The sequence below is a fragment of the Episyrphus balteatus genome, chromosome 2, assembly GCF_945859705.1.
Source record: "Episyrphus balteatus chromosome 2, idEpiBalt1.1, whole genome shotgun sequence".
NCBI lineage: Eukaryota > Metazoa > Arthropoda > Insecta > Diptera > Syrphidae > Episyrphus > Episyrphus balteatus.
In genome coordinates, this window is record NC_079135.1 from 13,888,480 (window position 1) to 13,913,522 (window position 25,043).

At 30.5% G+C, this 25,043-nt stretch overlaps 8 protein-coding genes across 8 annotated transcripts; 4 read left to right on the forward strand and 4 right to left on the reverse strand.

Annotated features, from left to right (window-relative positions):
• Positions 1–2,098: 2,098 nt before the first annotated feature.
• On the forward strand, positions 2,099–3,028 carry LOC129912265 (uncharacterized). The gene is made up of 2 exons (XM_055990441.1): positions 2,099–2,347; positions 2,616–3,028. The coding sequence occupies exons 1-2, from the start codon at positions 2,335–2,337 to the stop codon at positions 2,909–2,911; spliced, it is 309 nt and encodes a 102-aa protein (XP_055846416.1). The 5' UTR covers positions 2,099–2,334; the 3' UTR covers positions 2,912–3,028.
• On the forward strand, positions 2,952–3,951 carry LOC129908174 (mucin-2-like; the record flags this gene model as incomplete). The annotated part of the gene is made up of 2 exons (XM_055984521.1): positions 2,952–3,442; positions 3,828–3,951. Coding segments are annotated over 2 exons (615 nt in total), but the record flags the coding sequence as incomplete, so codon positions are not given.
• Positions 3,952–4,863: 912 nt separating this feature from the next.
• LOC129912647 (uncharacterized) lies at positions 4,864–5,799 on the reverse strand. Its single transcript, XM_055990986.1, has 4 exons — positions 5,752–5,799; positions 5,591–5,693; positions 5,105–5,531; positions 4,864–5,027 (listed from the first exon to the last, which is right to left on the reverse strand). The coding sequence occupies exons 1-4, from the start codon at positions 5,773–5,775 to the stop codon at positions 4,901–4,903; spliced, it is 681 nt and encodes a 226-aa protein (XP_055846961.1). The 5' UTR covers positions 5,776–5,799; the 3' UTR covers positions 4,864–4,900.
• A 1,885-nt stretch (positions 5,800–7,684) lies between these two features.
• LOC129908175 (mucin-2-like) lies at positions 7,685–13,338 on the forward strand. Its single transcript, XM_055984522.1, has 8 exons — positions 7,685–7,733; positions 7,799–7,901; positions 7,959–8,499; positions 8,557–8,662; positions 12,141–12,188; positions 12,255–12,369; positions 12,528–13,155; positions 13,212–13,338. Exons 1-8 carry the CDS (start codon positions 7,710–7,712, stop codon positions 13,336–13,338), a joined length of 1,692 nt encoding a protein of 563 aa, XP_055840497.1. The 5' UTR covers positions 7,685–7,709.
• LOC129911478 (uncharacterized) lies at positions 11,039–11,723 on the reverse strand. The gene is made up of 3 exons (XM_055989292.1): positions 11,647–11,723; positions 11,479–11,584; positions 11,039–11,389 (listed from the first exon to the last, which is right to left on the reverse strand). The coding sequence occupies exons 1-3, from the start codon at positions 11,665–11,667 to the stop codon at positions 11,058–11,060; spliced, it is 459 nt and encodes a 152-aa protein (XP_055845267.1). The 5' UTR covers positions 11,668–11,723; the 3' UTR covers positions 11,039–11,057.
• A 1,133-nt stretch (positions 13,339–14,471) lies between the features above and the next one.
• LOC129911739 (uncharacterized) lies at positions 14,472–15,534 on the forward strand. Its single transcript, XM_055989638.1, has 4 exons — positions 14,472–14,587; positions 14,654–14,771; positions 14,829–15,312; positions 15,368–15,534. The coding sequence occupies exons 1-4, from the start codon at positions 14,567–14,569 to the stop codon at positions 15,489–15,491; spliced, it is 747 nt and encodes a 248-aa protein (XP_055845613.1). The 5' UTR covers positions 14,472–14,566; the 3' UTR covers positions 15,492–15,534.
• Positions 15,535–16,068: 534 nt separating this feature from the next.
• On the reverse strand, positions 16,069–17,188 carry LOC129910814 (protein psiD-like). The gene is made up of 5 exons (XM_055988385.1): positions 17,100–17,188; positions 16,915–17,029; positions 16,589–16,860; positions 16,322–16,533; positions 16,069–16,257 (listed from the first exon to the last, which is right to left on the reverse strand). Exons 1-5 carry the CDS (start codon positions 17,112–17,114, stop codon positions 16,134–16,136), a joined length of 738 nt encoding a protein of 245 aa, XP_055844360.1. The 5' UTR covers positions 17,115–17,188; the 3' UTR covers positions 16,069–16,133.
• Positions 17,189–23,075: 5,887 nt separating this feature from the next.
• LOC129910815 (uncharacterized) lies at positions 23,076–24,965 on the reverse strand. The gene is made up of 5 exons (XM_055988386.1): positions 24,834–24,965; positions 24,516–24,627; positions 23,557–23,825; positions 23,356–23,501; positions 23,076–23,282 (listed from the first exon to the last, which is right to left on the reverse strand). The coding sequence occupies exons 1-5, from the start codon at positions 24,852–24,854 to the stop codon at positions 23,159–23,161; spliced, it is 672 nt and encodes a 223-aa protein (XP_055844361.1). The 5' UTR covers positions 24,855–24,965; the 3' UTR covers positions 23,076–23,158.
• Positions 24,966–25,043: the final 78 nt, after the last annotated feature.

The window sequence follows — 25,043 nt, forward strand, 5'->3', positions numbered from 1 at the left end:
GTCAGGATCTGTTTTTCATTTTTGTAGAAAAAAAAACACTCATACGCCATACACCTATTTTTAATAACAAATTCTTATAATAAGAGATCATAAGACAACTTACTTTCATCCACCAGTTGAGGTAAGTTTAGGTAATGTCCCGACAAACAATTTAAAAATTGAACATCAAAAATAAATTTAGAATTTTCAGATTTTTAAATGCTCGATATCGAGGATGTTCGATTCACAATTTTGTGAGTTTCACGTGAACAAGATTCCACCGGAAAAAATTTAACACTTTTCCCCGGGCGAAAAGTTTTTCACTTTCGGACATCTCCCTTTACTTTCAACTTTTTTTTTCAGATAATTTGCGAGGTATTCGACAGCTCTTCTCTCACTTAAATTTTAGTGCCGAACAAGAAACTAGTTTAGAGAAAAATGTAAATTCCCTTCGGGCTTTTTAAATTCCGGGCGAACAAAAATATTCCGGGCGGAAAACATTCCATGTGAAAGCCACAATAGGGCTGAATGTTTAAAAATATGGAAAAGTGGATTTTAACTAATAACGTACCTACCTACCTAATTATATTTCTACTGATAAGGTCTTATAACTCGATGAACGTTCGCCGGTAACATGCACGAAAAAGCATGACTCATACTCACGTTTCGAAAGAGCTTGTAAGCAGTCTGTAATCTATACTATAATTTCATCTTAAAGGCCAAGTCATATGCCGCCAAATATAATAGAATCAGCAAGGCAGAGTGTAAAACTGTTGAATGAATTGTTTTTTGCACCAGAGGCCTAGAGCTCCAATGTGAATTAAATAAAACGTATTGAGTCTAAATGACTGCCTTCTTGAGGGGCTTTTCTGGATTTATGATAAGTTCGACGAAAATATTATTCACAATTAAAAATTTAATTGTTATAAATCTATCATTTTGATTGTTCTAATTTGATTTTTCAAATTTTTCTAATTTATTATTTATTTAATTACTTTAAAATTAAAAACAGTGGTCTACTCGCATATTTTTTTTTTTTTTTTTTTTTTATTTAAGACAAAAATTCAGTATACATAAAATACATCAATATCAAGTAAGTAACTTTGAGATTTCACAATTTAAAAATCATGTCATATCAATATGCAACTAAAATCATGTAACGTGTCATTTATTTCTATTTATAATGCTTTTATGTGAAATCGCTTTTACTATTAAATTAATATTTTTTTCTATTAAATAATTTTTATTTTAACATTTAAAACTCAGCTAAACCTTCTTTCAATCTTTCATAAACTAAAGATACAAAAAAAAAATAATTTTTATAATTATCAAAAATAAGAACAACAACAAAACAAAACAAAAAAATAAAACACATTTTGATAGATAAATATAGTACAGTTTAGTAATTATAACTTATATATACATAAAAAATAAATATTTTATTGGTAATTAACATTAAAAATACAAAAAAAAAATAATATTAATAATAAAATCGTTGTTTATTTATTTAAATCTATAAATTTATTTCTAAGTAAATATTATATACAAAATAACAATACATACAATACTTTAACTGTGTTACGCTAATAATATATTTGATATAAAAACAAAACAACAACAAACATAAAAATAAAACATTTATTAAATTAAAGAAATTTTGTGTGTTTTTTGAAATACCAGACTGTTCTAAAATTACCAAAATGCAATTTTTTCTTATCAAAGTAAGTGACTAAGCATAAAAAACCTCAATCTTCAAGGTTAGTATTTTTGAAAATAACAAAAAAAAAAATAGAACAATTCATCTGAGATTCTTTCTTTCTATCTTAATTATGCCTATATAATTTTGTCAAACTTAATTATTTTATGGTTCCATTTCCAAAAAAATCACAAAACCATAAACCAAATTAATCACATCATAACCTAACATCAAAGGTTGATGATATCAGCTTTTTAGAGTTTTATTTAGTTTGCAAAAAAATTGCGATAGGATAGGAACAATGATTTCTAAAATTCTTCCAATCTTTGTAAGTACAACATTTCAACACTCTTACTATCGATATCGTAAATTTTTATTAAAGACGTTTGTCATATCTTAATAAATCGAATGATATCGATAACTATGAAACAGCCAAGGTCTTAAGTTTTGAAAATGAAATAACCTTTATTTCGGAAGACTTGTGTACACGCTTCCATATCGGCTTAGTACACACGTCTTCCGAAATAAAGGTGAGTGATGACTACTGATAAACTTCAATCAACCTTTAGATAATTTTATGCACCTCGTTAAAAGTTGACAGCGTATGCAATGAGTGTCAAAGAAATTATGCAGCATGTATAGATGAAACTCGTTTTAAAATGTGTACTGGAGGTAAGAATATCTTTGTGACCTTAACAGAGAAAAAAAAAACAGCTAAAAGTAAGCGGATTTCTGCATGGTTTTGTGCCAAGATCACTTCCGTCTTAAATTAAGCTGAAATCCACTTAATTTAAAAAGAAAATCTTCTTATTTTTATGATAATTAGAAGATTTTCACCTTAAATTAAGTGGATTTCCGCTTAACCATTCACAAATCCGCTTAATTTTTAGGTGGTCTTTTTCTTCGTGTTTCAATCAGTTTTTAAATAAGACATTTAAAGGAAAACCGGAGGACAAAATCAGCTCCTGCCCTGATGGTTACGTCTGTACAACAAGTGCATCAATATGTTTAAAACAATCACAAACAAAGCCAGTTACACCTTCTTGTGATATGGCTTGTGGTGTTTGCAACTCACCTGGCAAACTATTTTCCTGTGTTAGCAATACAAAATATGCTTTTTGCTTTGGTAAAGATGTTCCTGATTTAAGTGCAAAGGGAACATGTCCTGATGGATATGTTTGTAATTTGAAAAGTAGTGAAGTTTGTAATAAGGCCACTGAATATGCAGTAAGTTAGGACCTTAATTTGAAAGAAAAGAAGATATTTAACATGTTTCTTTAAGCCATCTTGTAATGCGGTATTGGAAGAAAATGACCCCATCACATCTACAGAGCGAACGACTGAAAGTTCAACTCTAACAACACTTAAACCAAAAGTTACAGGAGGTTATGGTAAAACTACTATTCCTGGAATAATTTCAACGATTGAAAGTACAAGTCCTTCATCTACAACTGTGGTCGATGTTTCAATAACAAGCCAGCCAATTAAAAAAACGACGGAGAAACATAATACAGATGATGTTTTAGTGCCAAGTCCAACTAAACCATCGGTTGAGGCAACCAGTTCTAAACCTACAACAAACCCAACTCAATTAACGACTGAGGTCTCAAGCCCTGAACCTACAACGGATGCAAATGATATCCCTGTTACAGCCACAACTCAATCGACTTTAACAACAACGCAAAGGTCCCAGTTTGAATCAAGTTTTTGCAAAGAAAGACATCTTATAGGTCCACATAGATCCGAAAATGATTCAACGTGCAAAATGTAAGTAAAAAATTTGGTCACAAAAATAATAACCTGAAAAACAGTCCCCAGCCCAATAGCTTCGTTAACCAATAGAAAACTTGAAATCTCACAGGGTAAAGCTTCTATAAGGAGAATTCACAACTCGTTTTCTAATAGAAGTCATAACATCGTTATAAACTTGTATAAAAATGTTTGAGAGCATTTAAAGAAGTCTTACAGAATTTGGTTACATTTAGGTTAATGAGCTTATTAAAGTAGCGCCTTCGAAAAAATTTCTTTTAAAAAGTTTCCGAGCTGATTTTAAGAAACGATACGTTTTTAATTTATTTTTTGGGTGGAGTTAATTTTAGGATACATAGTACATTTATCTTTTTGAATATTTATTACTGTTTTTTTTTTTCAGATTCACTTTGTGCTATCTTTTGGCTGGCCAATATTTGGAGCTGCAATACGTTTGTTCTGGTTCCAGTTACTTTAATCAACAAACGCAAAATTGTCAAAATGAAAAACCAGTGCATTGTAAATAAGTTCATGTTTTCAAAAATAAATACCATTCTTCTTAGTTTTTTTTTTCACCAGACCTTTGTTTCTTAGCTTTTCTAAAGGAATGTTCATATTCACAAAAATTTAAAACAAAGAATTCAATAACTTTTAAACAAAAGTGTAAGAATGTTTCCAAGAGGAACTTAATTCTCTGATAAGCACAAAAAAACCTATGATTTATTAAGAACTTAAGTGTGTAGTCGTTCTTTATTTAATAGCAAACAAAAATAAAAAGCCTTGAGGTAGAAGGGTTTTTTTTAAGTTGAGGGAAACAAAATATCTCCGAATAAAATTTTCTACATTTCCCTTGCTCGAAAAAAAAACACCCTTTTTGATCCAAAATAATTGTATAACCTCCCAAGATACTCTACTCATAACCTTGTGTAATATTTACACTGGGTTTACAGCGAATACCAGTTTTAAAACTGATTTTTGATAATAAATACTCATGTTCTCTTCATCCAAAAAATAAAACACCCTTTCAGCCAAAAATTCAATTCAATTTATTGTTGATTTCGATGACAAATTGAAAGTTTATACTTAAGTTCTTAGACGTTATAAACGAAACTTATTATAGAATTTACTTCATTCTAAAAAAAAACACCCTTTACCCAAAATTATTTTATGATGTTTTTTTTTATTCTTGTTTTCTATTCTAAGTCTAACCATACCAAATTTCATTAGGGTGGACGATTTATTTTTTTCGATAAAAAAAACACCCTTTAAAACATCCTTTAACATTCAGATATTTTAATACCTAGACATTTTAGATTCCAATATCCAATCTCAAAAGTAACATAAATGTTGAATATCAATCAAATTGCTTGCAGCATAGAATTTTATATTTGAAATCATAAAAGTATGAATTAATTTTATTTTCTTAAGTTCAACTAATATTATAATTTACGTTTTTTAAATGACTTAAATGATTTATCAGCAACTAATAGGTCGTTTTCTAGTACACAACCTTTCAATAGGATCAAAATAATCATTACCGCTACAAGCATACGAATAGCCCATGAACTTGGCTCCATTACTGATTGCTTGACAAATATAGTACCTTCGAAAATGATATCGAAAAATAATACGAAAAAATCCAATTTCATTGTTATTGCGGAATTTCAAAAACGTTCATACCTTTTACATGTAGTATCGCCCTCTGCCGGGAAAGTTCCTTCCATTGCATTTTCTCGACAAAAAGTTGTAGCATCTCGAGGCGAACGAGGTGTTGAATCAGGTAATTTCGTTGTCGATTGTAGATTTCTAATACATGATGCCATACTTGGAGACTTTTTAACACAAACTTCTCTATTACTAAGATCACATACATATCCTTTTGGACATATTGATTTGGCAAGAGGAAATGGCTTCTTTGCGCCAAAACAAAATACAGCTGTCCATGGATCCATACAAGAGAATACATTGTCATGAGAATTACATACATCACAGCCTATTCCACAACTTGCTTCAAAGGAGCTATTCGTATTTTTTACGCAGATTGTAGGCTTGTCTGTACAAAAACTTCCTTCGGGACAATCAATGATTTCATCTGATCTGGGAACATCTTTGTAATAAAGTTTAAATTAAAAAATCTTTCAGAAATTCTCAAGACCGAAAAATCACCATCAATGCAAAGTGAAAATGTAGTTAAACTTTGGCATGCAACAGAATTATTTTGACAAGTTCCACAGCTTCCAATGGCATAGTCAGTGAAAAAAAGGAGGCCCTTAAAAAGACATTTTGGTTATCGTTTTTCTCAAAAATGAAGAAGAACATTTTTTTACCACTGCCAATATTGTAAAGGCCATTGGGATGATCCAACAATAGCGGAGGTTTTTTAATAACTCGGAATTTTTCGAACGAAGGAGACATACTTATGTATAAATTCTTATCAATGCACTCTCCTATTGATAAGATATATCAATAAAAACAAAATTGCTTAATTTGAAAGGTACCGATACCGACACACGAAGACGATCCCTATGTTTTATGGTTTATTTAGGTAATAGCAAATTTAAAAAGTAATTTATCATTGAACGCTTTTTTATTACAAAAATCATTTCATAAATCTGTGCATTTTAAGATATAATGTTAACGCAAATTAATTGAATAAAATGTTCAAAAGCCTTATTGGGAATTTCACGTGAGAACGGTGTAGAGTTGGCGCGCCATATGCAGCATAACTTTAGTTTATAAAATTATTTGCTTGAAATTCTTTTTTAAAACTATTTGTTGAAAATTCTTTATTTTTAAATAAAGTAATGGAATATATTTTAATTAATTCCTTTATTTTAGAAAATTGCCTATCCCGTCTACACTGAGAAAGTAGACCCCCTTCTTAACACAAAGTTTTTTTTTGTCTCGAGGCCACCTAAACAACCCATTTATACAATATTTCAAATTCGTGGCAACCCTATGAAGTAATCAAATTTTATTAGACAACTCTGTTTCAATGTTAAAATAGCTTAACTATATTTGTGCGTTATTTGTTATATCGAAATTTGAAAAATTAATTCTTGAAAAATGGCAACCCTGATTCCTGTCCGGATATGGAGTGGCAAACCTAGTACGTTTTGTTTAATTCAGCTTAGCATACTGCTGATGCAAAAAATTACATACAAAAATGACACAACGAAATTGTAAACGAAAAATTTCGTTCATCTTTTCTTTCTACAGTTTTTTTTTTTAATTTATATTTCGTAATTTGTGAATATTTTTCCGTCGAAATTAGGCAAGCATTTCGTTGTTCTGGTGGAGTACGAAGAAAAAAATTGTTTCGCATCAGCAACGTACTAGGCAGTGGCATAGATCAGGGGCGGGTTGACTTTTGGTAGGAACTTGTACCTACTACAACGGATTCGGATTGTAAGGAAAAGAAAGAAAAAATATGTTTCGTTGGAAATATCTGAGGAACCAGACCTCGAAGAAACTTTTAGTTTTCAGTTCTGATTAGAACTTAAAGAGACCTTTCTTTTGATGCCACACTCGATGGATTTGGAGGACATTTTTGAAAATGGATTTTTTTTTGTTAACCTTGATTTTTTCTCAAAAATGTGAAAAAAATAAATTTGTGATTTTTTACCGGAATGCATAGTTGTGTTCACTGTTAACTCATATCTGTAAACCAAAACTTGTTTCTAGACTATCTTCCGCAGATACTTCCAAATCTTTGGAAGGAAATTCATAAGATACCTCAGTTTTATGGAAATCTTGAATTAAAACATAATAAAGGAGGAGACGCAGTACCTTCCTTTAAAGGCTGAAATGGAATCATACTTCCACCGTGCGGCTACCAAACCCACTCCTTAACTTGATAACCGGGACGGTGAAAAAATTCGGATACAAAATTTTATGTTTTTGGTGGTAATTAACCGGACTTCCTTTTGCTAAAAGATCAAGAGGATATAATTTTTTTTAGCATCGGATCGCCTTGATTTTAAAACAAAACACCCTGCACCTTCCAATTATAACCATTAATAATTAGTCTCTAAAAAGTATATCAATTTTAACAAAGTATTTCGGATAAAACATTTAATTGATGTCAGTAAAATAATTTCCACTGATTCGCAGAAAAAAAACAATGCAAATTATTACCAAAAAATTGCATACCTTAGATAAAACAAATTAAGCCAAATAATTGTTTTAGGATAATAGAATATTGATAAGATTCAAAATACAAAAGTTGATGATTATATCAAATAAAAATTAGTATTTGCTTAGCATCAGAGTTGGATAAACAATAATGTTGTTAAAAATTATTTCCTTGGTAAGATAAAATAAAAATTGAAAAATAAAAGTTGAAGGTTAATTTTTTTTTTTTTTGAAAAAAAGGGACTAATTTTACTTGTAGACTATGCTGTTGGTAATTGCAGTGAATGCCAAACAAATCATATGGCATGCCATAGTGAAAATACTTTTTCACTTTGTGTAGAAGGTACAATTTTTTTCACTTTTGGAAATTATAATTCAAAATTAACAAAGTTTTCTTAAGGAAAACCAACGGATTCTATGATTCATTGTCCTGAAGGTACAGTTTGTACCGATGATCCAGCTGTTTGTATTCAAAAAGATGGTAATGTAGTAACACCATCTTGTTTAATAGGGAATGTACCTTTAAAAAATGGAGGTTTCTATGAAACACAAGATGCTCAAAGAAGAAACAATTCAATATCGAAATTAGATTCAGCTGAACCTAAAGAAGGTGAAATTTCTTCTTCCACTGAAAATTCAGATACAACACTTTGCTCAACGATTACAGAAGTTGTTAACTCTGAAACAACAGACGGTTCATTAGAAATAGAAACTACTTCAATTTCTGACACTACTTCCACTGATGAAGAAATTTCTTTAAATACTGAAGACCCATCTACGACAGAATCTTCACAATTTAGTTCTATTTCAACAGAAGATCCTTCCAGTTCAACTGCTTATATTGAAACAACTTCTAATACTCCTCGAGACGCAACAACGTTTTGTTCCGAAACTAAAGAAATTGGAACATTTAAAGCTGAAGGCGATAATACTTGCAAATGGTAAAAAGATTTTGTAACTTTTTTTTTTGAAAGATTCTTATTCTCCCATATCCCAAGGTATTACGTTTGTACAACAACCAAGGACGGTTTTAAAGGATACGAGTTTAACTGTGGAGAAAATTACTTCAATCCAGAAATTAGTCTATGTCAAAAAGAGAAACCAGTTGATTGCCAATAAATAGTCTTTTAGAATTAAGAATGTTTCAGTTTAATTTTAATCAGTTTAATTGTTAATTTAACTGCTTCTAAAATAAAACAGTTGAGCTGTGAAAACTGTGAAGTGATATTTTATTCTATTTTTAAAATGGCTCTAAGGACAATTAAAAGATGAATCATTTTGAAAAGATTTATAAGAGTCTGAACGTGCAACTCATTAAAAAAATTCATATTCTACAAGGTTGTATGATATAGAAATACACTAAACCATTTCCTTGTTATTGTCAACAATTTGTGTATCTCATTTATCTATCTAATAAAATGATAACAAGAAATTTTAAGAAACGAGATAATTTTGGCATGCAAATTTTTGAATTGCAAACTTAAATATTGTAAACTTTGTATAAATCATAATTATTGTTGACATTATTCAAATGCTAAATTAACTTTGTATAACACAGAGTAAAAAAATTGTTTATGATGTATGTTGAAAAAACACGAATCATACCTACATTTTTTAGAAAAAATTTCTAACTTTACTAAACTATAAGAAATTTTTGAGTCAATATTTCATAAAAAACAGATACTATGTAATTGATTAATTGGCATTGAATTCCAGGTTACATCAAAAAATTGTCAACAGGACTTTCTTTATCTTTAAGAATTTTAAACAATTTATTTCAACTTGAATTTAGAGGGCTTCAAATTCCCGATTTTTTTTAAGTTAAAAGTGTATAATCAAGACATTACATTCAATTTATATTAAAGCATAAAATCTATTAACAGTTTTAAAAATTAATTTTTTGGATTTAAAAGTTGGCTTCAAAATTACTCATCTTTATGTAAGTAAGTATTTTATGTAAGTATTCACTAGAATAATTGAATGTTAGTAAGTATTTATTTTATAAGAAATGTCAAAAAAAAAATATAAAAAGTTGTTTTTAAAATTACAATAACATCTTTATAAATTATTTTAATTTCTAAACGGAGTTAAGCATTTAAACCTTTTTTTTTAATTGGTGTAGTTTTTTTAAATAATGTTTTCTAAATATTTTCAAATATTTTCTAAAACAAATAATTTTTGTGCACTGTTCTTAAGATAGTGTCCCTCCACAAATCAAACCAAATTTTCAAGAAAATGTAATTATGCATTAGTTTTGAAAATATCAACTTTTCCAAAAAAAATTTTTTAATTTTTGTTAATTTCAGGAAAAATAAAACTTGTTCCAAAAAAAAAACGGACTGTAAAACATAGCACCTTCTCATCTTCTAAATTCAACTAGCTAATTATTATTAAGGCTAAAACATTTTGAAAAATAAATTTGTTTACGAAAAATTTTCAAAATCCTGAGGACTAGTTTTTCTAAAACATTTCATTAAATTTTCTTGATTTTAGTTCCATTCCAGTTTCTCAAAAAACGTAAAAAACTTTTTGATTTTAAAAACCAATATGGCAGGGGCAGGATCGGGAATTTTGAATCTAAACAGGTTAAAGTACTTTTAATAAATAAAAAGATCATGAAGTTTAAAAAAGAAAGATCATGAAAATCTGTTTCTGGTGTTGCCATTTTTTGAGCTTTAGTTACTCCACCAGATAACCGGTTTCTGATTTTAATTGGAAATTTCGTTCTCAAGTGTTGATAAACAATTTTTATTTTTGTTTTCAAAAAAGAATTTAAAGGTTCGTACAGGAATTATTATTTAAAGAAAACGGCTCTAACGATGTGAAAATTTTGTTTTTAGAAATGCAACTTTACACAAGAAACCAAATTGCATATTTCGTTTAATGGTCAAAACCATTTAAAACGTTCTGAGTATAATATTATATTATATTATAAACATTCCTTAAAATTATTCATAAGAATATATGTACTATATCATGGCAATAGTAAATTTTGTATCTACTTTCAAAGTTTAATCTAAAACGATCACTGTGGCGTATGAGTAACATTTTTTTTTTGCAAGCAATACAATTTTTGTGCATGTAACCCATGGTCATTTCAGAATTTTATTCAAAACGTGATGGGCCTTGAAGACTTTTTGGGGTTAAAGCCACATTGATGGATGTTCCAGATAATCATGAGTAAATGACTTCAGGAGTAACAGACTTTTAGTTTAGTCTAATTGTATATAAGAATCCATTTGACTAAATCTAGACAAGGGTAATATTTTTATGGAAATGTTAAAACGACTAAATACGTTTTTTTTTAATTTGTCTCTGTAATTTCAAAAAAAAAAAAAAAAAAAAAACAGATCACAAAATGTGTGGGGACTGGAAAATAAGAGTTGTATCTTTGAAAATAGTATTGGCTTTACTACTGTCCTAATAAAACAAAAGTTTTTTTTACAATTTAATATAACTTTTTGTTTATTATTAATTATTCAAAATTATTTTTTATAACTTATTTAAATACTCTTGTAGTTTCTTGCAAAATATCACATGATGGTTTTGCTCCAATTTGCAAAGGAACACAAATTGAATTTGACGTTAAGACACAAACATATCCCTTTGGACAAGTGCCTTTAACATTTGATGAAGTCGTTGCACCGAAACAAAATGCAAATGTTGTTTGACTTGTACATGCAAATACTCTATTTGTATTACAAATATTACATTTTGATAAATTATCACAGCTTGGATCCCATCCGCCTCTTTGAAAGCAAATATTAGGTAACTCTGTGCAGTCCATACCATCGGGGCAGTTAAATGTTTGATTTGAATAGGGTTTCGATCCTTAAGAAAAGTTACAAAAAAAAACATATAGTAAATACACAAAAATTCTGATTGGGTTAATTATAATTATTTGACCATGTTAAACCAACCTCCATGGCATGGTTGGAAAGAAGTTTTGTTAATACAAGCAACACCATTTTGCTGGCATTTATTACATGTTGCGTTTACACAAACTAAAACCGTGACCACTGTAATCTTCAAATATAAAAAAGAAAATAAATTTATTTTGATAATTTAACATTTTAAGTTAAACTTACAAAGGAGAATACTTTTTCCATCTTAATGTTTTGAACTCCTCTACAGAATGAAAAATATAGTAAGCACTTTGTATGTCTTTAAGCTCTTAGTTAAAAACTTAATAATGTCAACAAGCATTATTTTTATATTTTACCCACAGATTTCAACTGACTTATCAAACAGTGTAGAGAAACTTATCAATCATATTTGTATTGTTTGGATCAAGTCAAGAAAACATAGGTTTATCAATTCCGCCCCGGAATTTAAATGTTTTGTTTAAGTCATTACCTAAGTCAATATTGTTATCATATTTTTGGCAAACCCATTGCTTATTTGATACAAAAAAAAAATACTGCCATTTTATAGCATCTGAATAATTTGTATACGTATCTAAAAATGACAATATCTTGTTTTATATACACCAATCATAATTACCTCCAATATTGACAAAAAAAAAATTTCGCTACGTCGAAATTTTCAATAAAAATTGGAACATCTTCAAAGACGCATGTAGTTTCAAATTTTTTGTCTATCGTTTTGGTTCAACATGTTTAAGCTTTTTGTAAGGGATTTTCTGCAAGAACTTAAATTTTGTTCACTGTTTAAATTAATTTTTTTTATTTCTCAGACAATATTGTTAGCAATTGTTTTTATTTTGGCACAAGTAAATGGCAAATGCAATACCTGTAGTAATGATCAAATGATAACTTGTACGGATGAAACTCATTTTTCTCCATGCATTAGTAAGTTTTTTTTCAAATTTATTGTAAGATATTTTAGTTTTTTGCAATTTTATATAATTTTGTACCACTGTCAAAAAAGTTTTTCATTTCACTATTTTTTTAATTAACAACAAGATGACTCATCTTGAATTCTTTAAACCTTTGTTTTTTTTTTAAAGAGGGAATAGTGGACACAACAACAAGTGTTCAATGTGGTCCTGGTGAAATTTGTACCGATTTGTCAATTGTATGCGCTCCAAAAGCCAATTCAACAGCAAAACCAGCTTGTACAAGTTTATGTGGAGTTTGTGAAACTAACAAAATGTTTGCATGCACTTCTAAAAAAGATTACGCTTTGTGTAGGGATGGTGTTGCAACAAATATAACTGGGGCATGCCCTAGTTCAACTGTATGTGACACTTCAGGTACTTCAATTTGCGTAGATTCATGTACCGCAACTGTGCTAACTTGTAATAAGGAATCGTCAACTGTGACGACGACAGCTGCTCCAACACCATCCCCAACACCAAGTCCAACACCAAGCCAAACACCGTCCCTAACACCATCCCCAACACCAAGCCCAACACCGTCCCAAACACCTTCTCCAACACCGGCCGCAACTCCATCGCCAACACCGTCCCCAACACCGTCCCCAACACCATCTCCGACACCATCTGCAACACCTTCCCCAACACCATCACCAACACCTTCCCCAACACAAGCTCCTACAGCTTCTGAAGTTTGTGCCAAACACAACATTCCTGGTAGATTCTCATACAACGATAGCAGTAACAAATGCGAGACAACGTAAGGTAACTTCATTCTTACGGAACCTAAAGTTTAACACTCTTCTCTTTTTTCAGCTATGTTTACTGTCGCTATCGCGGATCAAGTCTAATTGGTGTTCCAAGTACTTGCCCATCTGGCAGTTATTTCAACAAAGCAACACAAAGTTGTGAAACAACTGCGCCATCTGGTTGTGTGCCTTAAATTTATAATATTCAAGGGTCAAGAATATTAGAGAAATCATTTTATGTTGTTTACTATTTTTTGTAATCAAACCTAATCAGAGTTTTGAAAAAAATAAATGTTTTGTAGCAGTTTTATTTCGAGCAAAATTAAACTTTGTTGTGTTATAATTCACATCCTGTTTAGAAAATATTGCTGAACCTTATACATTTTGAAGAAATCAGATTCATTTTGACTTTGGACTTCCAATTCCCAACTTAATACGAAAAAAAGCTATCCCTAGTTTTGACTGTAATTTATCAGTTTTCGCTAAGATCTAATAGTTTCCCTTATACATTTACCAATTTCTGCTAAGATTGATAAGTTTCAGCTGCTATTTATCCAATTAAGATAAGTTTTAACGGTTTTCAGAGAAATTGATAACGCTTCACTCGGATTTAATCAGTTTCTTTTGAAGACTAGTTTTGGCTGTGATTTATTAGTTTTCGCTAAGATTTAATAGTTTCCACATAGATTTACCCGTTTCTGCTGAAATTGATAAGTTTCTTCTCAATTTTTTCATTTCATTTGAAGCTTAACAGTTTCGTCAGAAATTGATAACTCTTAACAGTTTCCTTTGAAGACTAGTTTTAGCTGTGATTTTTCAGTTTTCGCTGAGATCTAATAGTTTCCACATAGATTTACTAGCTACTGCTGAGATTGATAAGATTCTGCTGCATCAATTTCATTTGGGAGTTAACAGTTTTTCATGGTATTGTGATTATGACTGTGACTGTGATATTGATTGCGATTGTGACTTTAATTGTCATAATTGAAATTGTGATCGTGAATGTGTTTGTGATTGATATTGCTATTGTGATTGTGATTGTGATTGTGACTGTGATTGTGATTGTGATTGTGATTATGATTGTGACTGTGAATGCGACTGTGATTCCTTGAAATCGAGGTTATGTATATAATTATATGGGTAACAATCTTTACTTGCAGAAATCGTAAGCTGTGAGTAAAATATTGCTCTTGGTTTGAAGCAATAACCTTACGTGTGGCATACAGCAGATTTTCAAGAAAATTGTATGCGCATTCCCCATTTTCAAAAATTTATTTCTTAGATGATAAGATAAAATTTGTTGAATATGAATTTATTTTAGCTAGAAGATAATAGGAGCTTAAAATTTAGATACACTCGTTGATATCAAGTAGTAAGTTATCACAGGTTAAGCAACTAAAAGCACAGATAATTTTTTTAAAAATGCTTATCTGTGGCAGAAGAGTAAGTTTATCATTCAAATAATTTAAAAAAAAAGTCTTCCATAATATCTTTAGTTTTGCTTTGCAGATACTTTCACTAATCTGCATTACATTCTTCCTGGAATTAATTGACGCAAAATGCAATGTTTGTCAAACAAATGGAGCTGCTTGTATAAATTCTACATCATTCTATCTCTGTCATGGAAGTTAAGTCTTTAGATCTTTTTTCTCTTAATTTTCTATAAATTTCTTATTCTTTTAAGATTCTTTTCCAAATTATGATAAACTTTATCACTGCAAAAAAGGTTTCGATTGTTCAAACTTAAATGCAATATGTGTCCAAAGTTTAGCCTCAAGACCTGCTTCTTGTGGTGATACATCACTTTGTGGTCTTTGTAGTGCTCATCAAAATCATTTGTTTGCTTGCACAAGTAGAACAACATTTCAAATGTGTTATGGTGCATCACATCCTCAAAGTTTGATTGGATATTGTCCCGATGGATATGTTTGCAATGCAAATACAAATTCTATTTGTGTTCCGTTTTTAGAGGCCAATGATATGACTTGTGATCTTTTTAATCCTATTGAAAGTTATTTAGAAGACAATAGCAGTACAAAATCAAATGAGCAGATTGATATTTCTACTGTGAAATCAACATCATTGCCATCACTTACTGCACAAGAGATATGTGATGTTGAACAAAAAGTTGGAGTTTTTCAAATTCCCGGGAATTCGAGATGTTTAGAGTAAGTTGTAGAGAATTATTGAAAGATTGGATAATAGTGTTTTTGATCTTAACAGATACGTTAGATGTTATATGAAGAGGAAAATGATTTTCGGAAGCTTAGCAGAATGCCCAAATGGAACTTATTTTAGTGGCGAAACTTTACAGTGCACGTTGATAAAACCATTATATTGTTTGTAATTTTTCTTGAAAGTTATTAAAATATATATCTGAAACCTTTAATAATAAAGTTTATTATAAATCTGTTTGTTCCACAAGGTTAAACTCTAGGACCAGTATTGTTTTTGCTGAGTCAATCTACTGTTAAATTTGAAGATTACTGTACTCGTATTCTGTTTTTTTGACTGATGATTTCTACTTTGGTTCCGCTCTCAGTTAGTCAAAAACTTTAAGGCAGAGCTGCAAAGCAAGAGCCAAAGGTATCAGTGAGCTTTTTAATTCTCGGAAAGAGAAAGAAACAACATAAGCATAAGTTTGCTGGTTGACTATAGTAAAAAAAAAAAATTGAAGTCAATAAAAAAGAAAAACATTACTTGTCCGCCGCACCGCAGCCGCATCACCGCCGTTTGTCGGAAAAATTAGCAACGCCGGCGTTGCAGTAGCGGGATTACATTTTAACTCGGATAGAGATTGAAAAATTTGCTCGTTTAGGCCCAGAGTCATAATGGATTATGTTTAAATCTTAAGGTGCTGTTTACATCTTTCTTTAAATGTTCAGAAAACAAAACTCTCCAAAATTAAAAAAAAAACTATTCAGTTAATTGCTTCAAAACTTTATTTTATTAAGGAAATCACAGGAAATATAGTTAACTTAACATTTGATCATACACACCGTAGTGGCGTTTCAACGCCACATAATTTGGAAGTTGCATTGAAAAAAGTTGATCCGGGACATTCGTAAACATTTCCAATCCATGTACCATTGTATAAAGTACAATAAACATAACTGAATTATAAAAGAAATTAAATATTGAAAACTATTTAACAAACTTTAAAAAAATAATATTTACTGTTTGCAAAAAGTATCTGTTGGTATATCAAATCGTCCACTTGATCCTAAAGTGGCACAATAAAGTTGTGGATCAGCTGTTGGACTGACAGTTGTTGTGTTTTGTGGATTTATTGTTGAACTTGGAGTTGGTGTTGTTGTTTGTGGTGTAATTGTTGGACTGACAGTTGTAGTTGGTGTGGTTGTAGTTGTTGAAGGACAAGTTCCTCCAATCTGTCAAATAAATATGATTTTTATATAACTCAAACAAGATATATTTTTGCTTTACTCCTGCAATTGCCGGATCTATACAAATTTCTGGATCATCAACATTGCAAACCAATGTTCCGGAACATGTGAAATTCATAGAACTTGGAATTGTTGTACCATAACAGAGGGCAAATGTATTGTAGCCGGTACAAGCAAATGCTTTATTAGCATTACAAGTACCACATCGGCTGCATGATCCTGGTACAGTAGCTGATGGCGGCGAGCATATTTGTGCTGAAGCAGTACAAACAGTTCCAACAGGGCATTGGGTTATTAAAGTTGATGGGATACCTAGTTAAATTAATATGATAAATCACTTTAAATCGATAGACAAAAATCTAATACCATTGGCACAAATACTAAATTTATCATTATCAACACATGCCAAGCCTGTTATAGCCGAACAGCTATTACAAAGAGAATATGCTGTATAGATGGCAGCACCAAACACTATAATTCTCTAATAAATAAAAATAAATATAAAATTAATAAATTGAATTATGATTTAAAAAAAAATTGAAAAACTTTACGAGAAGAATCTTCATCGTCTTTCTTAGATGAATGTTAAGGTTATAGTCAAAATGATATCAAACAGTCCTTTTCAGTAGATGCAACATCTTATCATCAAATATAATAAATTTAACTAATTTACTAAATGCAATTCATTGTGTTACAGTTTACAATAAGCAAACAAATGTCAGAAATAATCAACCTGCAATTAGTTATCTAACCACATTATAAACGGAAGCTAGTTCTGCGAACTGTGGTCTATATAGTGACGTCTGGCATCTCTGTCTGTAATATTCATTGTGATGTCTGCTATCTCAAACTTTGGTTTATAGTAGGAGTGTACATAAGAGCGATTTATGAAGAGTAGTGATATCAGTGAGCAGCAGAGATCAGAAATAAATCTCAACCTTTTGAAAGGTTCCTTAATAACTCTTATTTGTCGCCATTTTCAATAAAGGTCATAAAATAACCTTTATTTTTAAAAAGAAAAATTTCGGTCAAGGTCTGAGAGAAACCTTTATTTTGTATTTTTTATGTTTCGGTCAACCAGTGAGATTTATCGCTGAGAGAAAAAAATTAATCTCATCTGTATCATGTATCAATTCCTAGAGACATAAGGGGTGCCATATGAATGCTTATATTCTCAGCTACCCGATAGTGGTATAATCCGGTTTCTCGATTTTTTTTTTCAAAATTCCGAGAAAATCGCGTTTGAGAGTTGGGGTAAAATTTTTTTTGAAAAATCCCCGAATCTTTGAACGCTCCTGGAAGCTAAACCGCTTGAAAGCAATTTTTAAGAGTGATGCCAAATGATAGCTTGTGTCATGGGCCTACGCTTTGCACATTGTCAGATTTTTAAAAAATCATCTTCCATGTTAAACCGCCACATCATGCCTATTTTTTCAGAATCGGGCTTAACTTTTTTTTTACATTTAAGTTCTCCCGGTTTGAGAACGCGTGCACCTACAGGGATGGGAGTTGTACCCAAATGTAGGTTAGAGTCTCCGCTACCTTTTGGCATCAACAATTCATTTTAGGATTTCTCGGAGAAGAAAAGCGATATCGAAATGATTTAAACAGATTTTAAAAGAAAAAACTTAGTTCTTTAAGAAACCGCTACAAATGTAATTATAAAAAATTATCACGCAAGATGACATAACCTCAAAAACTGTTAAAAAAGGGTATTTTTGATTTTCTAACGGTAATATCTCAAAAAATTGATGTGATGGAATTTTTTTGACTTCGGATTCGAGTTCAACATACGAAAAACCATTAGAAAAGTATACCCTGACTTCTATAAAAAAAAACTTTTGGATTAGTGAAATCGAATTGGGCAGAAAAAATGAACGGACTTAGATTCGAATATCTGAAGATCTAAAAGTGCCACTAATTTGATTGAAATGCCGTTAAAAAGAGGCATATTTCTTCTAAAAATACAGCCATTATTTGAGTTTCTACCATTATTATTAACAGAGTTATTAACAAAAACGTGTGAAAAAGTACGTAAAAGTACGTTTTTTCATAACTTATTAAGCTCATAAAAAACGAATAGCTCGATAGAAAATTTTAAAAAAGCTTTTTTCTTACTATTTAGACCCCAAGGAACATTTCTGCATCAAAACATATGGAGTGCAAGACACTTCGAGTAGTGTCGCGTTCAAACGACCCGTGACATCCTTTTCATATTTATTTTTGCAATATAAAGACATTCTTGACATATTCAACATTTTCCTTTGAATTGACCATTTTTGATTTATTTTCAGCGAAAACGGTTAAAGGTTGACCTTTTCCATTTATTTTTTTGTAAAAATCTCAACCATTGAGAGATATTTAAAAAAATAAAAAATAAATCTCCGATAACCTTTATTTTTGATTTTTTTAAATAAATCTCAAACCTTAACCGAAACTATTTTAAAGTAATGTGGTAACTCTCAGAGAGAAACCGATTGAAAATAAAGGTTGACTGTTATTTCTGGTTTCTTGTGAGCAGCATATAAAAAGAGCAACTATTAATAGCTGCTATTTAATACTCTTTAAATAGGAATTATTAACCCCCCAAATTACTTAATCAATTTCTTCCTGATTTGAAATATGAGAGAAAATATGAAATACAAAATAAATAAAAAGAATGTGACCAGAAACAAAGCTAATTCGATTGGGTTTGTTTTTTGTAAGGCTGAAGACTCAGCAGTGAGCAGTAGAGTGACCGCAAGAAATCGATTTTCGAAATTTAATCGGGGGAACCCCATAAAATGTTCCGCCTTTGCAGATTTTTAGATAGCCAAAATTTCAGCTCGATTGGATAACTCTAAATGGTGCCGACACTCGCTCAAAGTATCAAAAATCTCTGTTTTTTCACTGTTTTTCCAAGAAAATTAGCTCTAGCTCCCAAACAAATCGGGTTATTTTCACTTTTTATATATTAAATTAAAGGTAGTGTTGCTACACGTAATTCAGATGCTAAATTTGTTTAGTTTTACCAAAAAAGAAAAATTTTGTCATCAATTTAAATTTTCAGTACTTACCTCAAAAAGAGCTGAAGTGCAAACTCGATTTAAAATGAAACTTTTTTTTTAAACTGTTTTATTTAAAAAAAACGAAACATTTAACAGAATTCTAAGGCTGTGTGTGAATTGCGTTAAATAGTACACCGTGTAAAATTTTTGACACTATTGAGGTGAACAAAAAAATTTCAGCTGTATGGCTTATTGTTTAATATTTTTCCCTGCCTCTTTTCTGCTATGAAAATCCTTTTTAATAAAAAAAAAAAACAAAACAAAACCATCTGCAAAAAAAATTTAACTCAAATTTAGCCAAGTCCCAGAGCCCAATAAAATTTTAACAGCTGAAAATTTTTTTATTCACCTCAATAGTGTCAAAAATTTTACACTATGTTAACTATTTTACGCAATTCACACACGTCCTAAAAAACAAAAAAAAATAACATCGTGTTACATTTTTTATACATAATTAATGAAGTAATTACTAAAAAAATTTAATCAAGAGATTTACAAAGTAGTTTTGGAAGCATCAGGATACAAATTTTCGGTACTCACTGACTACTTGAAGTACATATTGTTTTTGTTCCTCATCTTTAGTTAAAAGGTTATTAAAATCGGTTATTAATTTGACTCCTCTTTCTGTCATGTCATTTACGACTTTAAGTGATTGCACTTTTTTAAAGCCATCTTTAAAATGCGGGTTTTCGGGCCAAAGATTTGGAGGTTCTTTGAGAAAACTTGTGTCTATTTTCAATCGGCTTAAAAAGTTCAATGTTTCTTTGTTCACAATATTTGTTAACCCTGCTGTGACAAATTGTTCATCTTCATGTGTCTGTAGCTTTGGATTTACTATTCTGTTGGTTTCCGTTTCACTGGTTTTCAAAATTATGTTGGCCGTTTCTAATTTTTCGCCATCTCGTAAAGTTAGGTCAAAGAACGCCAGACCTGCCAGCTCTGAACTCAAATACCATAAATGGTTTAAGAATTTAGCAAGAGCCTTCTCTGAAATATCTTTGTCTATCTTGCGGTATTCAATGTTATTACGCAAAAGATCAAGATCTTGTTTAGGAGCCAGATAAGCTCTTGGGGCATTAAACCAAGCAAAAGTTTTTCTTGTCGAATGTAAGTTTGATTTTGAAACTACAACGTCAATTGGATTTTGCCCTAGTGCTTCTATTGTAGCTATAATTATGTGAAAAGCATTTCTATCAGATGCCTTACATCGATCCAATAACATAGAAAGTTTCATTGTTAATAGCTCTTTCACCCCACGACTATACCTCATACTTTTGCTACCCGAGGGCCCAGAGATAGAGAAACATCCATTCTATCCCAATCCGCAGAATAAAACAGTTAAAAAAAAGTTTAATTTTAAATCGAGTTTGCACTTCAGCTCTTTTTGAGGTAAGTACTGAAAATTTAAATTGATGACAATATTTTTCGTTTTTAGTAAAACTAAACAAATTTATCATCTGAATTATGTGTAACAACACTACCTTTAATTTAATATATAAAAAGTGAAAATAACCCGATTTGTTTGGGAGCTAGAGCTAATTTTCTTGGAAAAACAGTGAAAAAACAGAGATTTTTGATACTTTGAGCGAGTGTCGGCACCATTTAGAGTTATCCAATCGAGCTGAAATTTTGGCTATCTAAAAATCTGCAAAGGCGGAACATTTTATGGGGTTCCCCCGAAAAAAATTCGACAAAAAATTTTTTCTATGGGAGTTGCGGTCACTCTAGTGAGCAGCTACTAGTATATTGAAGAGCAAACACTCTTGTTCTCTGGTCAGTTGAAAAGCAGAGTGATTAAAAGCTGATATCGTAATAGCAGTCTCAGCTCTAGTTTACAGTGACGTTTGCTATCTAAAGACCAAAGTTTACAGTGGTTTCAGATATTTCATGACTGTGACGTATAATAACGACAGCTATCTCCGATCTGATATTTTTCAATTTTTCGCAGTAGGTACTCTTCAAAAAAATAAGGTCTTATAGTCTGGAATTGAACCGAGGACTTCCAGCGTGACAGTCCATCGCGTTAGCGAATGAAGCCAATTAGAATTGAGTTCAAATTATTATAATACTTTTCAAAATATTATAATATTTTAGCATTTGAGTCAAGAAAAAATAAAAATTTCGTTAGAAAGGTTCCCGGAAAAGTATGGAAGTACATTATAAGGCGTATTTGCGTTACTAAAATTTGTCCATTTGAACATGATTTGAAAAGCAAATTGTTAGAAAGTTCGCCAAGAAGTGGGATCCTTATCAAAATATGGCAAAAATACTATTCAATGCCTAATTTTTGGTCACTTTGGTTGTACTCCACTTTTTATGAGGAAAAAGTACAAATTAGTGGAAAAACTATATTGAGTTATAAATAAAACAATATTTGCGTCTACAATAAAATTAAATTTAACCCAAAATTTTGATTACAAATTCTTGTCAAATCTCGGGTACATTGTAGTCTGTCTCGGTAACGCAGTTTATTTTCATACAAAAATCACTATCACATCATATAAAGTGGAACATCTCGTATACGGAGTTTTACTTGAACATTGTTGTCAATGTAATGAGTTTTCAGCTTTATTCCAATCTCACTCAGTACAAGAAATAAATCTTATTCACCCTGCGTTACGATGTAAAATAAACTTAAAGTTACAGTTCTTTAATTTAATGTAACTCATTTAGTTTGACTTGATGTAACTTTTTAAATAAATAATAGCCATTGGCCAGCTAAAAAAATAATAAATAGCTTTATGCTTTAAAGTTCCTGAAAGAGGTGGGAGTTCTCATTGCGTTACGACTCGAGTTACCGCATTTTTGTAATATGAGTATGTATAGACGTATTATCGTAGAATTTTTTTTAGTTTGTTTTTCCAATCTACTAGTATCAACCTTATGATAGTGCAAATTCCTTGTAGCTAACTCTGGTATTAAGATTAGCACTGCGTTACTTTACGTCACAATTTTTTAATAGCATTTCTGACTATTATATTTGAGCTTCTGATTACTTTTAATGTCTTAGCTTCATACTTTTTTATTTATCATTATTCTAATTGTAATATAAACTAATTGTTTGCTTGCAAGTTAATTTTTGGGTAACGCAATGATATAAACTATGAAGATCATTGAATTGAAATTAATGTTTATGTTGATTAAATTTTATGAAAGACTTGTTGTTACTACCTTTAGTTTAAAATTGCCTGATTAGATAACTTAACTATATGATTTTATAAATAAAACTAAATATATAGTAAAGTAACGCAGTTGTTTAGTTTTTCGATAGCCAAAAATGGAAAATAGCTGATTTAATATACTTCGTTATGATTTAATATACTTCACATTTTTCAAGTATTAAACTAGTGGCAGTTTTGTTTTCATAAATTTCTATGCCCCTTATACAAAAAGTCACAAAAATCACTATTTTCAATCATCCATCTTTAAACCTGTCCACAATATTGTGCTCAATCCAGACTTTGAAAAAAATTAAAAACATTTTTAGAATGATGACTTTTTTTTTTATTCACAAACTCAAAAAGATTTATAAAAGAGTTATTCAGTTATTATGAGTTATTCAGTTATGAAGTGGCGCAACCTGTTCCTGTTGCACACCTCTGAGCAGTTGCATTGAAAATAGTTGCTGGTGGACACTCATATACATTTCCTGTCAATACAGCACCTACAGTAACACAACTTACAAATCTGAAAAAAAAAATATATATAAAATTATAATGATTAATTATGTATAATTTAAATATAAATTTAGTTAACATACAATCGACAAGTTGTATCAGATGTAATATTAAATCGTCCTGCGACTCCTTTATTTAAACAATATGTATCTGGATCTGTTAATGGATTTGGAGTTGTCGTTGGGGGTGCTGCTGTTGTTGGTCCTCCGCGACCACATGTAGCACCAAGCTATTGAATAGGTATTTACTTATATATAGAAAAAAAAATTGGACTCTATACTTACTCCTGTGGCACTTGGATCACTACATATTGGTGTCGAAGCAATATTACAAGCTAAATTAGCTGGACAATTATAATGTTCAACACCCATTACTCCTGCAGTACAAAATGTGAATGAAGTATAGTTAACGCATGCATATTCACTGCCTTCAATACATTCTTTACATTTTGTACACGATGCTTCAGTTAAGCTTGCGGTACAAACTTTATCGCTTGCTGAACAGAAAGTTCCAGTAGGACATTCAGTCGGTGTTACTGTTGGATCTAAAGCTCCTTTAATACATGAAAAAATATGAAAAAAATTATTGTTAAGTGTAAACGCAGCTCAGTAAATATTCGCATATTAATAAACGTCAAAACCGCCATTTTGTTTGACATTTGGTTAAATACATTTAAGTACCACAGAAACGTCAGTATCTGAAAAGTCTTATAGAAGCAAAATTGGAATGCGATCCCACTTTTGTTCGACAATCGATTAAGTGTCCACTGTACCCATATCGCATTGGCGAATGCTGTCAATGGAAAATAAGAGATTTATGCGATTCTTTGCACAGGGGCTGTACCGAATAATGACAGTTTATGAAATCGTAGATTGTATGGGCTTTCTGTCAAAAATGTCAATGAGCGGTAGAACATAAATAAATTTACGTTGATTTAATAGTTGAACTCATGCTTAAAGAACTACTGACGATCGGGTAGCTTTCAAAGCTATGAAAACCAGTTATTCGCGTCAAAGATATGAAAACCCAAAGTTATGAAAAATCAGAGCTATGAATACCAAAGCTTTAAAACGTGGTTTTTAGATTGTTGCAAACCCAAAGACCTTGTTTAATAGCTTTGGTATTCAAGGCTTTGGTTTTGCATAGCTTTGGTTTTTCATATCTTTGACGCGCATAACTCTGGTTTTCGTATACTATATTTTTTGACGATCGTCAAGTAATTAAAAAATTTATATTAACTAACCATCATTACATATTGAAAACGCAGTTTCAGAAACACAAGCTATTCCAATTAAAGAACAAGTGTTACATAATCCATTGGTCTTATAGACTGCAACAGCGAGCACTAAAATGCACTGAAAAAAAAGAAGATTTTCAGTTAAATGAATTTTTAATTTTCAATAAATTTTTTTTTATTTAATACTAATTCGTAATTTCAGTTATTACTCTTTTTAATACCCGTTATTTTCTCTTGTTTTGAAGTAGGTATTTATTTTTTTAAGAATTTACAAAAATTACATGATTTAAACATTTTAATTAAATTTAGTTAAATAAAACTTACAATTTTGAAAATTAACTTCATCTTTTGCGGAAACTATACCGATTATTACCAAACAACTACAAAACAGTTAAGATCAAAGTTTTCCTTATTTATAATCTAAAACAAATGAATTCTTATCAAATTTGCTTGACAAGAAATTACACTAATACTTTTGCAGATAGATTTAATCTGGCAAATATTTTGATCTTAAATATGCTAATAAGATAAAAG

What these genes read in the sequence shown, in the direction of transcription:
- LOC129912647 (XM_055990986.1), bottom strand. Translation starts at nt 5,775, where the DNA reads ATGGCCTTTACAATATTGGCAGTG. An exon ending in ATTTTCACTTTGCATTGATG is followed by an intron (nt 5,532 to 5,590) that starts GTGATTTTTCGG and finishes TTTATTACAAAG; the next exon opens with ATGTTCCCAGATCAGATGAA. An exon ending in GGCGATACTACATGTAAAAG is followed by an intron (nt 5,028 to 5,104) that starts GTATGAACGTTT and finishes TCATTTTCGAAG; the next exon opens with GTACTATATTTGTCAAGCAA.
- LOC129910814 (XM_055988385.1), bottom strand. An exon ending in ATTTAGTATTTGTGCCAATG is followed by an intron (nt 16,861 to 16,914) that starts GTATTAGATTTT and finishes TAATTTAACTAG; the next exon opens with GTATCCCATCAACTTTAATA. An exon ending in ACAGATACTTTTTGCAAACA is followed by an intron (nt 16,258 to 16,321) that starts GTAAATATTATT and finishes TTTATAATTCAG; the next exon opens with TTATGTTTATTGTACTTTAT.
- LOC129910815 (XM_055988386.1), bottom strand. Translation starts at nt 24,854, where the DNA reads ATGAAGTTAATTTTCAAAATT. An exon ending in GTTTTCAATATGTAATGATG is followed by an intron (nt 23,826 to 24,515) that starts GTTAGTTAATAT and finishes CATGTATTAAAG; the next exon opens with GAGCTTTAGATCCAACAGTA. An exon ending in TCTGATACAACTTGTCGATT is followed by an intron (nt 23,283 to 23,355) that starts GTATGTTAACTA and finishes TTTTTTTTTCAG; the next exon opens with ATTTGTAAGTTGTGTTACTG.
- LOC129911478 (XM_055989292.1), bottom strand. Translation starts at nt 11,667, where the DNA reads ATGGAAAAAGTATTCTCCTTT. An exon ending in TGGAAAAAGTATTCTCCTTT is followed by an intron (nt 11,585 to 11,646) that starts GTAAGTTTAACT and finishes TTATATTTGAAG; the next exon opens with ATTACAGTGGTCACGGTTTT. An exon ending in TTTCCAACCATGCCATGGAG is followed by an intron (nt 11,390 to 11,478) that starts GTTGGTTTAACA and finishes ACTTTTCTTAAG; the next exon opens with GATCGAAACCCTATTCAAAT.
- LOC129908175 (XM_055984522.1), top strand. Translation starts at nt 7,710, where the DNA reads ATGTTGTTAAAAATTATTTCCTTG. An exon ending in TGTTAAAAATTATTTCCTTG is followed by an intron (nt 7,734 to 7,798) that starts GTAAGATAAAAT and finishes TTTGAAAAAAAG; the next exon opens with GGACTAATTTTACTTGTAGA. An exon ending in TCAACATGTTTAAGCTTTTT is followed by an intron (nt 12,189 to 12,254) that starts GTAAGGGATTTT and finishes TTTATTTCTCAG; the next exon opens with ACAATATTGTTAGCAATTGT.
- LOC129911739 (XM_055989638.1), top strand. Translation starts at nt 14,567, where the DNA reads ATGCTTATCTGTGGCAGAAGA. An exon ending in TGCTTATCTGTGGCAGAAGA is followed by an intron (nt 14,588 to 14,653) that starts GTAAGTTTATCA and finishes TTTGCTTTGCAG; the next exon opens with ATACTTTCACTAATCTGCAT. An exon ending in ATTCTATCTCTGTCATGGAA is followed by an intron (nt 14,772 to 14,828) that starts GTTAAGTCTTTA and finishes TATTCTTTTAAG; the next exon opens with ATTCTTTTCCAAATTATGAT.